Source organism: Phascolarctos cinereus, unplaced genomic scaffold, assembly GCF_003287225.1.
Source record: "Phascolarctos cinereus isolate Bilbo 61053 unplaced genomic scaffold, phaCin_HiC Scaffold_1;HRSCAF=81, whole genome shotgun sequence".
Taxonomy (NCBI): Eukaryota; Metazoa; Chordata; class Mammalia; order Diprotodontia; family Phascolarctidae; genus Phascolarctos; species Phascolarctos cinereus.
Genome location: NW_027555514.1, coordinates 143,468,357 through 143,485,329, shown reverse-complemented (window position 1 = coordinate 143,485,329; position 16,973 = coordinate 143,468,357). Strand labels below are relative to the sequence as shown.

The window sequence follows — 16,973 nt, the reverse complement described above, 5'->3', positions numbered from 1 at the left end:
GTGAGTATTAAAATATCTTCGAAGTTGTTTTTTTTTTAATATTATTTGTGCTCTTGATCCCTTCCATTACCAAACACATACAAATCATGAGTTAATTTTGTTTACATTAAAAATCCAGTCTGATTCTCTTATTTTAGTGTTAAACTTTTGCAAAGAAAGTAAAAATTTAGAACTTAACATTTTCCTTTTGTTAAAAGGTATAATCCCGTTCTAAGCAAAATACATATGTGTATATTGTGGCATATTATGAAGTTGAAAACGAGAATTTCATTTCCTAAGCCTCTTATCCTTATGACAAATTTTAAAATAAATGTTTAGGGAATCAGTCTCTTGAGTATTTTTGCTTGCCTTGTCACTTTTAAATCAGCTATTAAAAATGTTTTTCCTTATAATCTATGCTTCTGTCAGCTTTCTTTATAATAGTGAATATCGTCTGATGTTATAAGCAACATGCTTTGTGGTATGTTTTCATTTCAATGCCAAAATCTGAACATTTTTTTCCCCACTTAAATTGTCTACATTGGCATGTAGTAAATAGTTCTCAAAGAATTTACCTATAATTAATATTAAATTATTTAGGGTAATGATCTATGCTATAGATTATCTATGCTGTGTGATTTTTCTCAGGTGATCTCAGAGAGGATTCTTATTGATGTATATTTTTCTTTTTCCTCATTCACTTTTGTGCAGTGAGTCACTGCATATGTTCATTTTTCAAATGCATACTTCAGCCCACTTACATCTTATTCTCAGTTCAGTCCTGTATTTCAGTTGTCTACATATCACCCTTTACTTGGGTGCCCTGCTGACAACCAACATTTACTATGTCAAAAACTGAACACTTTCCCTCCTCCTTCAAACAGGTACCACTTCCTAGCTTAGCTTTTATAATTGGCTGTACTGTTGTTCTTCCAGCCTTAAAAGCATAGGACTTCACCAATTGTTCCCCTCTTTTCTGCTTTTCTTTGTATATCTCCTATCCCCCAAATCCGACCAGTCATCATCCTGCCCCATATTATCTCTAATCTAATTTATGGATAATAAATAATAAATGGATAACATTTCTGCACCTGCTTTCCCCCTTAGTTCATATATTGTCCATTGCATACCTGGATTATTTCACTAAATAGTTTTACTAAGACAGAAGTTGATGAAACAAATTTTTTAATAAATGTAGTTGATAAAGCTGAGTTTTCTGTATAGGAATAGCCAAGATTTTTATAAACAAGTACAGATATGTGTAATTTAAACAGTCAAGTGTAAGACCCAATAAATATTTTGAAAAGAAAGTGAGATGTTTATTGTCTAGTTGTACTAAGTACATTTGGGTGAAGTGATTAAAGAAAATAAATTTGACTTTAGACTTTTTGGAACTTCTCTTAGATTCCTTCTTTCTCCATTGTCACTGTTTTTAATCCTAGTCAGTCGTCTTTCTTCCCTGCTTCTGATTATTCCCTGAATACTGTTGATGGATTCTTTGTAAAATAGAGATTTCAAAAACATATAGTAACCTTCCAGTATTGGGGAACAGGGGGATGGTGCTTATCTAAATACTCTGATATTTTAAGACCTTACGTGATTTTTCAGTTTCTTAAACTCAGATTTAAGTAAAAGAGGAATTATTCGCCATATTCTCTCCATCTCCCCAAAAGCACCACAATAACCCCTACTCTGTCCAGGTTGATCACTTTACTATCTTCCTAATACTCTTGTGTTTATTTCTACGTTCACATTCAGTCTTCAGTCACTCACTTCTAGTCTTCCCAAGAAAAATATAGGTCAAGTTTGAGCCTCTCCAAGAATTTTTTTTTTCTGATACTCTAAAGGTTCATCTAGCCATCCCTAAACACCTGTATCTTTTGCAGGTAATTTAATATAGCAGGTGATTTTATATATACATACATACATACATATATATGTATATATACACACATACATACATATATATGTATATATACACACATACATACATATATATGTATATATACACACACACACACACACACACATATATATATAAAATCTTCTTCTACTCTGATTGTTTCATATAGCAAGATTGTAAGCTCCATAGGGGCAGGGACCATGTCATACACTTTTAAAAATTCCTGACAACACTGTGCTTGGCACATAGTAGGTAATCATTAAATACTTGTTGAATTAAACTTCTTATCTTGAGTTTTGAGAGGTCTTTTCTAATAGTAATTTCTTTTCTTTTTTTTTTTATTTTTTTCAAAGTGTTTGGCAACATATTGACTGCATGGGGATTGATAGGCAGCATATTCCTGATATATATCTGTGTGAACGTTGTCAGCCTAGGTGAGTGGTAGTATGTCTGGTGATATTTATATTAATGGTATTACTCACTTACCAGAAATTAGAATTCTGATCTCAAGAAATTGATTTATTAAGTCATAGATTCACTGTATAGTGTTACTGGAAGGACACTACCCACCCACCTCCAAAAGAACCCCCAAACTTAAATGTGTCTGTCTTATCTTTGCTATTATTTCTTTTCCATACTGTATTTCTGTTAAAGCCTGAAAATGACCACATTAAAACCAGTTTTGATACATAAAGGCCATGCATACTTTAGTTTAATTACACAGGCTATTAAGAACTAAAGAGTCAGCTAAGGCACTATACAAATCTGATCATTGTCAAGTAGACATTTCTAGGATAGTTATATGATATTCCAGCAGACAGTGGGGCAAGTGTCTGCTAAGCAAAAATTGGATAGTTGAGTCCTTTGTTTTATTTACAGTGTGGCAAACTAGATGTTACTTGGCAAAGATATTTGGAAAGGTAAATGTGAGAAAAGTAAAACAGTAAAAAGTTTTTGGAAGATAAAATTATGTTGCTGAAAAGTATTGAGTTGAATTTTTAAAGGCTTTGAGGAATTCGGTTTCTAAAGAGAACCAAGTAATATTGCTAGCAGCTTAGATATTAGATTATTTGTTCTTAGAGTTTTGATGAACATTTTTAGCGTAGCAGAATGTTTATTCGAGGTAACATGTAAGTACTATTTTATCAAAGTTGTTTTTCCTATGTTTACTTTCTAAAACTTTGCTACATTCCTAAATGTTAATTTCTTATGTGCAAGGCACAAAGGTCTAGAATTAAGCTTTGATTTTTCAAAATAAAGATCTGTGAATTAAAATAAAGCTCACTAAATAAGGATCCACATAGAAGGGCATGCATAGTATATTTTATGAAGCCAATTCCATAAAATAAGTTCTTTTAAGGCTTGGTATTTTTTAAGCAGGTAAGTTTCATTCATATCCATATCCATACATATATATTATATATGTGTATGTATGTATGAACGTCTGCATGCCTACACCAGAGTAGTTTTATGATGAACTAATTATCTAATTTTTTTGTGTGTGTTAGGAGTTTGGATAAAGAGAGGGCTGTGCTGTTACAACGCCGGAAAAGGGAAAATATGTCAGGTGTGTAAAAATGGAAAGAGAAATTGCAAAATTTTATGCTCTGCTATGCTGGATGTAAGTCTCTTGGATTGAGAAAGATTGAGAAATGATATATTTGAAACATCTTTTTAAAAAATAATTGATCTTAATTTTTAGTCTTGAGTATTTTAAATACACATAAAGGAGATATTTTGGCTTATTTTGATTTGCAACTATACAACTGTAAATATTCTTTATTATTGTGTTTCCTGTTCTGGTTTTTGTGCTGCCTTACTGTATCATCAGTTTTCTTTAAGAGTGATAAAATTTTGGGGGATTTTTTTTGTTGTTTTCTTCTTAATTCTCAAAAACTATTCATTTTTTTGAAAATTAACTATAGGTTTTGTTGGCCAAACCTTAATCATTTAAAATAACACTTTACATAAAAGATTTTGATCTCAGGACCTTTTTATATTCTTAAAAATTACTGAGAACCCTAAAGATTTTTTGTTTATGTGGATTACATCTATCAATTTTATTGTATTATAATTAAAACTGATAATTTTAAAAACATGTTAATTCATTTAAAGATAATAAACCCATTACATTGTTAACAAATAACATTTTTAATTAAAAATGATTGTTTTCAAAAACAAAAATAGTGAGATTGGCACTGTTTTATATATATTTTTGCAAATGTCTTTCATATCTGGCTTAAAAAAAGACATTTGGATTCTCATCTACTCACATCTACATATTCAGTCTGTTGCAGTGTATTGTTTTGAAGAAAATTCTGTCTCACATGGGTTGTAGTTGGAAAGCAGAAGAGTATTTTAATAGGCAAATAATGACTTGATATTATTATGAGAATAATTTTTACATTGGGGACCCTCCAAGGGTTCAAGGACCACACTGTGAGAAACTGGTGGTCTAGCATAATCCTTACATCAGTGAATAAACTGAGATTCATGAGATCTTAAATAGCTTGGCGAAGGTCACATAGCTATTAAATGGGAGAGCAGGCAACGAAAATCCATGTCTCGTGACTCCCAAGACTGTTGTTCTTTGTACTGTGCCATACTTCCTCTGATCCAAAAGTAATGTTTGTATAATTTCATTTACAAAAGGATTTTTCCCTTCAAAAGGATATTTCTAAAATATGGTAGTGTGCCACCTTCAATGGATTTTAAATGAATTTGTTTTTATTTATATTTTGCATGTCAAGGGGGAAAAAAAACATCTTTTATGCAAAGTGAAGTATACTGCCTGTAGTGCTATAATAGCATTTTTAGGTTAAAGTGAGAGAATGATTTTTAAATGTTTTCTTTTGTTTTAAAGAAGTTATATGGTTTCAAAATTCTAGAAGTGTTGAGAGCTTTTAGTTTATAATATGGACTAATAGTTTTATTTTTAGACATTACATTGAGGGGGATATTAAGTTCATTGTTTCAATTTTGAATTGAAAGATGGTGATACCAGTGCAACAGAGAGTGGTGATGAGGTTCCTGTGGAATTATATACTGCATTTCAGCATACACCAACAACGATAACTTTAACTGCTGCGAGAGTTACCAAGGTCAATGATAAGAAAAGGAAAAAAAGTGGGGAAAAAGAACAAAATATTTCAAAATGCAAAAAGGTAAGTTATCTTGGACAACTCTTATGACAAAGAAAATTTGGATATAATTGCAGACAAAAGCATAGGTATGTGGCTGCAGTTGCTTTGTTGAAAGACGATCATTATAAGTTTATCACTTAATTTTTACTGTGAGGGATTTTCATGTTAAGTATATAATTTAGTTAGTAAGGTCCTTCAAGAGATTGGTGAACAGTAAAAGTTATAAGCCACTTTAATATAATAGCTTACATTTATAGCACTTTAGGTTTTATAAAGTACTTTATAATATTTATTTACAGTGTTTAATAAAGTTTTCTAATATTCAGTGAAACATTTTTTCACAATACTGCATATCAAATTTATGTAGAAATTTTGTAGGTCTTAGTAATCATTCTGGAAGAATTCCTTTTAAAATTCATTCAACTTAAAATGGCACCATCACTTTTTGGATTTCTCTTCTGGTACCCAAGTGTGACAATTTGGCACACATTATGGCTTTTTTATATTACTAATTTTAGTTTTTCATTGTCAGATTTTTTCTTTTCTAAAAAATCTCGTGGAAAAATTTAAGTGCTATGACCATTGTAAGTTTATATTCATGTATATGTTCCCAAAATCTTTATTTAAAGTACTTATTTAATGCCTTTATGTTTTGCTATTTATATAAAGGCATATTTTAGGATAAAGTTCAATCGATCTTCATATATATTTTATTTCAGGTGGGGTGCGAGGGTTATTGCTGACCCCACTATGTAAAACATCTTGATGTTAAAAAATGAGGGTATAGAATTCTAATTTTTGTTGAGATATTCTTGGCAAATTGGGGATAAAATTGAGTATATTTAGAAGAAACTAATGGGCTGTAGGAGGTTTTTTAGCTTAGTGTTATTTGTGGTTGATAAATATGAAAGTAAAATTTCTTTGAACAGTTGATGTCTAAGAAAAGCAATAAAAGAAAAACCACACTTGCACTAACCTCTGTGACTTATTCACAGTATATAATACTTGATGATTCAGAAATTGAAAATCCATATCAGAAAAGTTTAAAGCATTAGAATAATGTAGTTAACCATTGAGACATACATACTCTAAAGGTTTTCACTTTTGTTCCCTTTGCTAATTTTTTCCTTTACTCACTCTAACTGTAAGCTCCTTTTTTACTATATTGTGTCTTCACCTCCTAGTCAGTGTCTTTATCCAAACTCACCAAATTCTATTCCTTGGCAAGATCAGTTCCACATTTCTGACTTCACTGCCTCTATCAGCAATACCACCAGTTCTCTATGTCATTCAGTTTTGAAACCTTGGCATCGTCTCTGATTGTTGTTCACTTTATTTTCATAACCATTTAGTCACTAGATTCTGCTGCACTTTCCTTTTCAAATATATTATAGCCATTCATCCTTATTGCTGCTTTGCTAGTCCAAGCCCTTAACCATCTAATGATTGCTGCAGAGGCATTCTGCTTGGTATTCTTGACTCCAGTTTTTCTTTCTCCAGTCCATCCTTTATTCTGTCTCCTTAAACATAGCTTTAATTTTGTCACTCTTCTTTAAAAGATCCATTTTATAGTGACATCAGAATGTTTCAACTGGGACCTCCTATCCTGTCCTTCAAAGTCCTATGTAACATAACTTTAGCTCACAATTATCTGGCCTTATATAATAGTCCACTGCTGATTTTACATCTGTTGCTCTAACCAGACTGGTCTTCTTTCCCAGGAATATACCATGTTTATTCTTACGACAGTGCTTTTGGTCATGTTCTTTCCCATGCTTAGGATAGCTGTACTTCTCCCTCTTCCCTACCTAAGTCTTAGAATGTATGCCTAACCTCCATGATGCCATCTTTAACTAATCCAGCTCTCAATTATCTCATTTCCTTCAAAACATAGAATATAAATAGTCTGTGCCACAATTTAGGATTTAATTATATTCTGTCCTGTATTATGTGCAGGCATTTGTTCGTCTTAATTCCCCAAGTAGATTTCAAGCTCCTTGGTGTCAGATATTAATCATGTCTTTTAGCTGTGTTCCCCGTAATATCTAGCATCCTGCAGAGTATGTCTTCAGTGCTCTATTAATATTTAAATTTTAAAGTTTGAATACATCTAATCTCTAACATCTGTCTTTATTTTAGTCTTTTCGTGAAGGATCTAGGAAATCGTCAAGAGTTAAGGTAAATATATTTTTAAAATTCACACTTATGCAATTAACCAGACATTATTCAAAAGCTAATTAGTTGTTTGTGTAGAACCTTTACTTCTCCTTAGGTTTACTGTTCATTAGTCATCCTTTCACCAGAGGGTGTACTAGAGATATAAAAAGATTTCCAGTGTTAATAGCACTCTTTAAAATGTGGTAGGAGTAAAGGGAGAGTAGCATGAGCTTCTTTAAGCTTTGAGCTAAAATTAGGGGTATCATTTTTTTTTGGTCACCTGCATTTCCATTACCCATATTTTCCCTGTCTCATGACAAATAATTGTCATTTCTATCATTACATAGTCAATTATACTTGGAATGTAAAATTTGTCATCTTTTCCTTAAATAACCTTTTAGCAAGTTTAGTCATTTACTTTGTTTTTAAATCTTGAATTAGTTGGACTATTTGCCTATTTTACAATTTTGAGCAAGACAATGTAGGGTGATTTTCTCTTGGCAGTTAATAAGTAGGAAAAATATGTTTTTAGTATATAATTTAAAATTGTAATGGGATATAGTTTAAAGAAGAATCTATTATAGGTTGAAGAAATTGCCATGTTTCTAGGTAGATAGACAACTCTGTACCCAACTTTTAACCTATTCTATTATTGCAGGTCTTTAATTTTGTTCTAGTTTTGAGAGCAGGGCTTAGAGTTTTTCATTCTTAATATTAGTAACTTTAATTTTATATCATATATGAGTAATACTTTAAGAAATACATTTTACTTCTTAAATTTATGTAACATGTATTCTTTCCTTAAATTGGATACCCTATATTAAAAACTTTGTATCATGTTGTTATATCCATTTTAAATGGGCTGAAAGTTGTATGTATAAATTAATTACATAAAAGATATTCCATGTCATTAATACTGTTAGTAAATTTTAAGATATTAAAAATATGAATACTTCTTGCTTTGGCTATTCTTTGTGATCTGTGTATCATTCTTATATGATGATTATGGATAATGTAGGTAAAATTACAAATGTATGCAGGTATACCATTTGTTTATAGTGCCAATGGCAAGACTTAAAATTAAAATATATATAAGATGGTCACTCAGAGTTACATAGGATAGTGTCATATTTGTCATCTGGTAATTTTTTTAATGCATTACAAAGCTGGCACAGGATATTCAGTCTATGTGCAATGTTAAGCTTTTGTGTTTATCATAACTAAAGTAAAGTGAATGCTATTCTCACTTCTAATATGAGTTTAAATCTGTGTAGTCATAGCATAGTTTCTTTCAATTTTCTTCAGTTTTTCTTCACAGGAAAGAAAATGCTTGTAATTTATAATCCTGTACAATTACTTAATATTGTAGTTTTGAGTCACTAAATATGATTTTAAATTTTCACAGATTTGTTATACATACTCCTAAGTTCATAAAGTCCATGTTGCATGGTAAAACTTGACTAAGATTCCATGTATAAATCTGTCCCCCATTTGTCTTTAAACATTTTAATACACTGAAGAAGGTTGAGTGCTCTGTTTCATCTGCCATTTATGAGTCTAATCTTGTCAGGCTATATAATTTAATTTCAACTTTCAAAGAAATGGAATTTATAGGAATACAGCCAAGCCTAGAAAAGCCAAGCTTAGTGGTCTGTGTCAGGGATTTTTACTATTTCACTTTTGGCCACGAGATCTAGATTTCCAACCTTAGAATTAAACACTTTTAACACATTTCTTCAAAATACACTTTGGCTTATTAACCTTTTTTTAACAGAAATTTTTAGATCTTAAGCATGTGATGGTAACTAAGAAAAGCAGTTTGTCTCTTACCTATAGGATACAGTTTGATAGTTTTTCAGATCAAGTTGTAAAGAAATGGATTTGAATTTTAAATAGATTTATGATAACTTTTAAAGGTGGCTGTGTGGGTGTGAGAAAGAGAGAGATCAAGTATGGGAAGTTTCAGGCAATGGTAGGAACAGAAATGGCACAGTTGCCATTAGCTGCTGCACTATTACAGGTAGACATTACTGTTTTACTTACCTGTTGTTTGGGGCACACAGATGACTTGAGCACTGAACAGTTGTTACCCTAGCCTATCTTGCCCATATCCTTTCAGCTTTCTCTACACTCTTGCTACATTGTCAAGATGTTGCTAACTACTATGTTACCAGCTAACTACTATACTAAACTACTATATTCTTTTTAGTAGTGCTACTTCAGGAAACTAAAATCATTTTCCTTATCTTGTACATGATTTCTGTGTTTATAGTTAGTATATTATGGATTGTTTCTGTTTTTATAATATGTAGGTTAGCACTTTAATTCCTATTAAGTGTAAACGTTATAGTAAATTTGCTGTGATCTTTTTTCTAGGGTTCAGCTCCAGAGATTGAGCCTTCTGATGGGTCAAATTTTGGATGGGAGACTAAAATTAAAGCTTGGATGGATCGTTATGAGGAAGCAAATAATAACCAGTACAGTGAAGGTGTCCAGAGAGAGGCACAAAGAATAGCTTTACGATTAGGCAGTGGAAATGATAAGAAAGAGATGAATAACAAATCAGAATCAAATGCCAGCAATCTGATCTTCAAGCCCCCTGTAGAGGTAACTATGAAAGATTGGATAAAAACTTGTATTTCCACTTGCTAATAAAGCAATTAATAGTAATAATTTCTAAGCTGATTCTATCTAAAATTTAATTTTGACATTTTTTAGAGCTACATACAAAAGAATAAGAAAATTCTGAAATCTGCCAAAGATTTGCCTCCTGATGCCCTTATTATTGAATACAGAGGGAAGTTTATGCTAAGAGAACAGTTTGAAGCAAATGGATATTTCTTTAAGAGGTACATATTTAATTTTTTATTGTTGTCTTTGTTATTTTCTTTAAACTAAATTTATCATTTACTTTGAAATGAACTAAGTTTAAAATATCTGACTTTTTAACCAGCACTAATTTATTTATAACTACTTTTTTCCAATTTTCTTAATGGTTGAAACTGCCCATTTTGAAATAATAATGAAGGCAGATCTGTGTTTGCTAATGACTTGCTTTGTGACCTTGAGCAGATCCTTTAATTTTTCCAAGAGGGCGATAGATAGTTCTTAAAGATCATGCAACAAAATTTCCACCCCACATCCAGATTCTCCATTCTACAGCTCCTGCCCCCGATTATACTTTACTGACTGGGCTTCCTGGCTTAGCAGTCTGAAAGTTCATGCAATAGCTTCTTTATCCTCAAAGATTTGAAACTATACATTCACCTATAGGCCTGGGTAATGGTTTTGAAGGCCCAACTGTGCAGGAACTGTTTTTTATTTGTAGTGTAAATTTTCATTGTGCTTTGATTACTTTACTCTACTCTGAGAAAAAAAAATAAGGTAGAGAGCCATTGCTCTAGAATCAGGTTTCTTCAACTAGAAACTAAGAGGGTTGGACAAGTATAAATTCTAAGGTCATTAAAACTCTTTAAGATTATGAGGTGATATCTAAAGGAATGTTTTATAAAAAGCAATTTAAAATATTTTACTTTTGTAAGGATATCCCTTAATAGAGTTTTAGCTATCTTCTAATTGTCTTAATAACCAAATTAAAATAGTATCTATGGAAAATAATGAGAGGGGGAGGCTATTATAAGTAATTCTTGGTGTTTTTTGTTGTTATTTGTTTTGTATTTCTCTTTATTTTGAGACTTTGTCTCTTGGCCTCAATAAAATAGAAATTCAGGTGCCACTCATGGGCCCAATACCACTAATGACTGACACTAGGCTCTTGACCTACTTCATTTCTGACCTAGGCCTATTTACTTCCTTAGGCCACTTGCCAAACTCCTGTTCCCAGGGCTTCTATTGTATCGATGCTAGACTGTGACACCTGATCTGACCAGCCCCCTGTAGCTCTGAATTTCTAAGATCAAGAGATACTCGAGACTCAGCCTTGCCAGTAGTAGGGGTTACAGATGTATGGCACTACACCTAGCGGGATCCTTACTATTAGGGAGCCTGGTCCAAAAGCTATGCAGTTCTTTCATATCATAAACTAGAGCACTGGAAGATGATAGTAGGAGTTGCCATCAATAGGCCCCAATCATATACTTTCTAAACTGAGCAGGGCCAAATCTGGCAGTGTATGATGCAAGCAAAGAATGAGAGTCACATTTTGAGTCACTTTTCTCAAACTTTTGATTCCCCAAAGCCTGAATAATATGTAGTTGTATGCAGTTTTGACTGTTTTGAATCTTATATACGCCAGAAGTGTAGAGATTATGATTCATTGGCAGCTATCATCTCATTAACTTCTGGGAATTTCAATAGGATGTAGTTGCATGGATCCCAGGTCATTGCTTGTTTTTTGAGTATTTTAACCAGCAATTGAGTTTTAAGTCCCGTTTCCTAGCTGATATCCACTAATCATTCAATATTTCTTATTACATGTGCCTGCTAATTGTTAATCTTTTAGTTCCATATATATAGATGTGCTTGCACATGTAGATGTTATGTGATCTATAAAGTCATTTAATTGCACTAAAAAGATGCAATGTAAAAATATCCTTTGGTGATTGCTTCTTCAACAGGGTATACTAACTCAGTAATTTATTTTTGTAAACTGGATTTCCAGATGTGTGTTTTGCTTAAGGTAAAGTACATATGTACATCAATAGTAGAATCCTTTATAGTTAACATTATCTTATGGCTAAATTTGCCGGAGCTATTTCTACATTCTGAGGCTTATATGAAGAAAAAAAATTTATTCTGTGTTCTTGGCAGTGCAGAGGGAAAGAGAATCTTTATTAAATACATGTTTATTCTTTAATTTTCTCCATTTTTTCCCTCCATCTTGAACATAAACTACTTAAGTTAAAGTCTCAAAATACCAATCACATCCAAGCATGAAACACATAAAAGTCAGGGAGGAGGGAGGTGGCTGATGTGTTTAAGATAGTTTTTGTCTTATGCTTCTTTTTTAATTCCTATACATAGGAAATGAGGCTACTAGAAACTTATTCATCCCACCAAAATGAACCACCTCACCCTAATATTCATTATGACTATTATTTTAATTTTCCTTTGCAACAATTAGACCTAATCAGAACATGAATTTTTGAAATTTAATAATTTGCCTTGTTAAACTGCCAGTGAATGATAGCCCTTTTCCTTTGCAGGCCATATCCTTTTGTTCTGTTCTACTCTAAATTTCATGGGCTAGAAATGTGTGTTGATGCAAGGACTTTTGGAAATGAGGCTCGATTCATTAGGCGTTCTTGTACACCAAATGCAGAGGTAGGTTGTTTTTGAGGTTTTAAATATAGAAGTAATATTTTGATTCTTTAAAATCAATCTTAAATGACTGACCTGCTGTTGTGCATCAGTTTCTTTAGCTGAAAATGATTTCTTATTTGCTAGATATGTGCAACCTTTCATGGATTTTTTTTTCATTAAAGAGGTTGTGTTAACACTTTTCTTTTAATTGTGCCTTTTCATCTTTCAGTGCCCTCACAAAAACATTTGTGATATGCTAATTACAAAGATTTATATTTATTCCAGGTCATCTAGTTCATTCTCCATGAAGTTTGTGATCTGATTTGGTACCTTACCAGATGGTGGCAGGTCCCATAGTATAAAGAAGGGGGAGCACAGGATTTAGAGTCAGTCAGAACTGGGTTCAAGCCCTTGTTGTGCCCCTTACTACTGTCCCCTTACTTTGTAAGTCATTTAACCTATTAGCTTCAATTTTCCTTATCTGTAAAAACGAGGAGGTGGTTGAACTATATGATCTCTAAGATTCTTTTCAGTTCTAAAATCCTAGGATGGTCCTATAAGGATAAAAACTGCTTAAAGATTTAGGCAAGAAGATTTTTATAGTTTATATAAATAGGTTTTTTAAAAGTGTTAGTTAATTAAGCAAAGTTACTAATTATGATTATACTAATATCACCGATTTATAAGCCAGCATAAAATCAGGTTCATTATTTCATTAAATTTCAGTCTTTTCAGGGAACCTAGCTTAATGAATATACATGATAATATTGAATTATCATAATAATGAATATACATTTTTTAATATATGTTTCTTAAATGAATATTGTCTGGATTTTCTTTGGATAAAAATATTTCTTAAAAATTGTGGACTAAGCTTCATTTTTATTTGCTCCCTAGGTGAGGCATGTCATTGAAGATGGAACCATTCATCTTTATATTTACTCCATCCAGAGCATTCCAAAGGGAACTGAAATTACTATTGCTTTTGATTTTGACTATGGAAATTGGTACGTGTAAGAGTTAACCATTTTGCATACATGTTTTTAAAATAGTCACAGGACTTGAGTAATAAACCATATGTAGTTACTACTTACTATTTCTAATGTAATCAATTAAGATTTTTTTGTGATGGGTTTCATAGAAGTGCTCCTACTCTACCATTAGTAAAAAACGAAGAGATAATAGCTTTCTCAATTCTCATTGCTTTAGTCATAATGAAGCAAATTTGTATTCATTAAAAGTAACTTTAATAATTGAAAGTAATTTGGGACATATAACATAGTGCCTTTTTTAATCCATAGACAGTTATCATTCTTTGAATACTGTTAGCTTCTGAGAGTGATTTTTTAGGTTTTGTTATTTGTTTTGTACATAGAAGAAAGGAATGAAATGATTTAGATTCCTTGAAAAGGTGCCATTTAATTTGTGAAACATCAAGAATCTATTAATTTTTGTTCTATATAAAAGCCATTCAAAAGAAAAAAAGCACATAAATATTTTTATCCAATACAGTATCTGGGAATGACTTATCTTTCTTTAAAAGAAAGGAGAGAGTGCTTAATTCTATTAAAAATACTTTAAGCAGAAATACTTTTAATTCCTGTACTTTCCAGTTTTAGATGACAGTAACCATAAATTTTTCAGTAAAAAAAAATCCTTTTTGTCTTTAAGAAAGGTGAGGTGGAGTTTCATAGTGACCTGGCTTTGGCATTAGGAAGACCCACCTCTGACTCATATTGGCAGTGTGATTCTAGACAAATCACCTAATCTCTCAATGTCTCGGGCTACTCTAAATTGCAGAGAAAGTGCCTGTCTACACTGGTAAATTTAAAGCCTCAACTGAAATTTCTTTATACTGATAAAATCCCAAGTCAAGTGTTTTCCCTCTCCTCCTGTCCTTCACTCTTCCCCTCCCCCCAACTAATCACGTGTCCTGGTGCTAACAGAAGTACCAAGGATTGGGAATTATAATACTCCATATAAAAATACTATTAAGGGGGCAACTAGGTGGCGCAGCAGATAGAGCACCGGCCCTGAAGTCAGGACCTGAGTTCAAATCCAGCCTCAGACCAAACACCAGACACTTAACTAGCTGTGTGACTCTGGGCAAGTCATTTAACCCCAGTTGCCTTAAAAAATAAAAAAAATTAAATGAAAATACTGTCAAACCACTACACAGATACTTTGTCAGTGGGGGATAAAGTTGACTCATTTAGGGAAAGAGATACTTTTTGAAAAGTTTAGGGATTTCTGGAATCTGCTACCATAATTTCTTTTTTTGGGGGGGAGGGGCTGAGGCAGTTAGGGTTCAGTGACTTGCCCAGAGTCATGAGCTAGTGAGTGTTATGTGTCATCCTGACTCCAGGACTGGTGCTCTATCCACTGTACCACCTAGCTGCCCTTACCATAATTTCTTAAACAACGAAAAAGAACTAAATCTCTTTGCCTTCTCCTCAGTTTAATGGATAATACTGTGATGGAAAATTGAACCTCTTAATGATTTTTAATGACTTTTAATGATTCTCTCAGTTCTCTGCCACCCTAAATGTCACAGTTGAATGTGAGCAGAAATGGTAGAAAAAAAGGTGCTGGTAGTGCAACTATATTTTAAATCTTATGTTCTATAAGAACATTTGAGGTCTTGACAAACCAATTCAAGAAGCATTAGCATCCCAGAATACGACTGAAGACTACAAAATAGTAAGGCTAAATGTAGATGTAGGTAAAAATCAAATTTGATTTTCCTCAATTTCATACCCTTTTTTCTTGTTCTGTCAAAGATTTCTTGTAGCTTATATCTCCCTTCCCAAAATGGAGTGCTGGCACTGCTCCCACAGCAGATAACTTGGATGTCTTTATCAGAAGTTGAGTAGCCTAGTACTAAAGCATTTATACTTGGCCTGTCTTTCTGTATCAGAGAATCTAGGAAGAGATGTGGAGCAAAACAGAACCCTGATACTGTTTCATTATTCACTGTCATAGTTGGTAACTTTTTTTTTTTTGCTTTTAGGCAGTTGGGGTTAAGTGACTTGCCCAGGGTCACACAGCTAGGAAATGTCAAGTGTTTGGTCTGAGGCTGGATTTGAACTCAGGTCCTCCTGACTTCAGGGCCAGTGCTCTATCCACTGCGCCACCTGGCTGCCCCTTGCTTTGTTCTTTCTTCCTTAGTTTTATGAAAATAGGGCTTCAAAGCAATGATCTTTAGCAGTACTTTACAGAAAATAGACATTCTGACTTGATGTACAAGGTGTCACAGAAGTCTTAATGCAGTTTTAAACTATTAAAATTTAAAACTGCGCTAAGACTTGGGATATCTTTCTGTAGCAAATTCAATTTTCTCTACATTTTCTTTTGACTTATTCACTTTGTTTAAAAGATATGCCTGATTTTTTTTAAGCTTTGATCTCTTCTGCACTGATATCTATTGTTCCTCTTAGGTCATTAAGTTTATTTCTCAAGAACAGCTTCCCTTACGTGAGTTTAAGGAAGAACCCCGAGAACAAAGCACTTAAAAAATTTTTTTAATCTATTATAGTTTAAGGATTAATTTTATAATAGTCTTTGCAGTAATTTTCTGGGTGAAGATGGGTTTTGCTGTCATTTTGAATTTTGAATCCATGGCCAGAGCAAAATCTTGAATAATAAACCTTTCCCCAAAATGCTTGTACTGTACTTTTGATTTGCTGTTTTACTTAATGCTTCTACTAAACAATTTTATAGAATACTATTGAGCTTTTAGTTTATGGGGCAAATAAATCTGAAGATAGTAATGAAGTGATTGGTATCAGATTTAAACCAGATGGTTTTGACTGTAAACCAAGGTTGGCAGCCTGTGCTGTGCTAGGCCATTTGGCGGCATGATTCTGAGACTAACAGAAATCACATGTGCCAGGAGCTGCTTTCAAAACTGTAGCTGTTCCCAAATACAGGACTAAGAATAGGTAGCTGAAAAAGATGAGAAATATAGAGCTAAGTAGCACTGTCACTTAATATTTTCATTAATGTTCATGTCTTGATGACAAAATCCTGCTTTCCATGCATGGCACACAGGCAGTTTATTTTAAGTTCAGCCCCACATGTTAAAATGGAGGCTGAAATCCTCCAGTGAACAATAGGTGGTACAGTTTACCTAGCTTGTCCCAGAAGTAGGTTTTTTTGTCAAGTGTTCCTTATTTCTCTCAGTATTCCCTCTTCTCTCCATTGGTGGTGATGAGTGATGGTGGCATGTCTGGTTGACATGTTCTCACTCCTTTGCTCCTGTCCAACAGGGCTGGGGCCTACATGGATGGCTCTCCCCAAGCTGGCTACTGAGTACCTGAGCTGACCTCAGGAAGCAGGAGCCAGACATGCCACCATAACTCGTAAAAGTCTTCAGTACTGCTGCTACCACCAGAGAATGGGCTAATGAAGAAATAGTGAAAGAAGCTGGAACACTCATCCCTGCAAAAAAAGAGAGTCCCCAGGTGGTGGGGAGACCCATAGCAAGTTCTCAAAAGCCTTGGTGTGCATCTTTTTCTCAAGGCTCGAAG

The 16,973-nt window shown here is 33.1% G+C and overlaps 1 protein-coding gene across 1 annotated transcript in view; it reads left to right on the top strand.

Moving 5' to 3' along the window:
* Positions 1-16,973, top strand: part of KMT2E (lysine methyltransferase 2E (inactive)) — an 89,350-nt gene that overhangs the window by 45,678 nt on the left and 26,699 nt on the right. Inside the window, 8 exon segments of the mRNA XM_078154480.1 lie at positions 2,236-2,316; positions 3,391-3,449; positions 4,874-5,046; positions 7,165-7,203; positions 9,559-9,789; positions 9,901-10,031; positions 12,348-12,465; positions 13,342-13,451. Coding sequence (XP_078010606.1) covers positions 2,236-2,316; positions 3,391-3,449; positions 4,874-5,046; positions 7,165-7,203; positions 9,559-9,789; positions 9,901-10,031; positions 12,348-12,465; positions 13,342-13,451 — 942 coding nt within the window.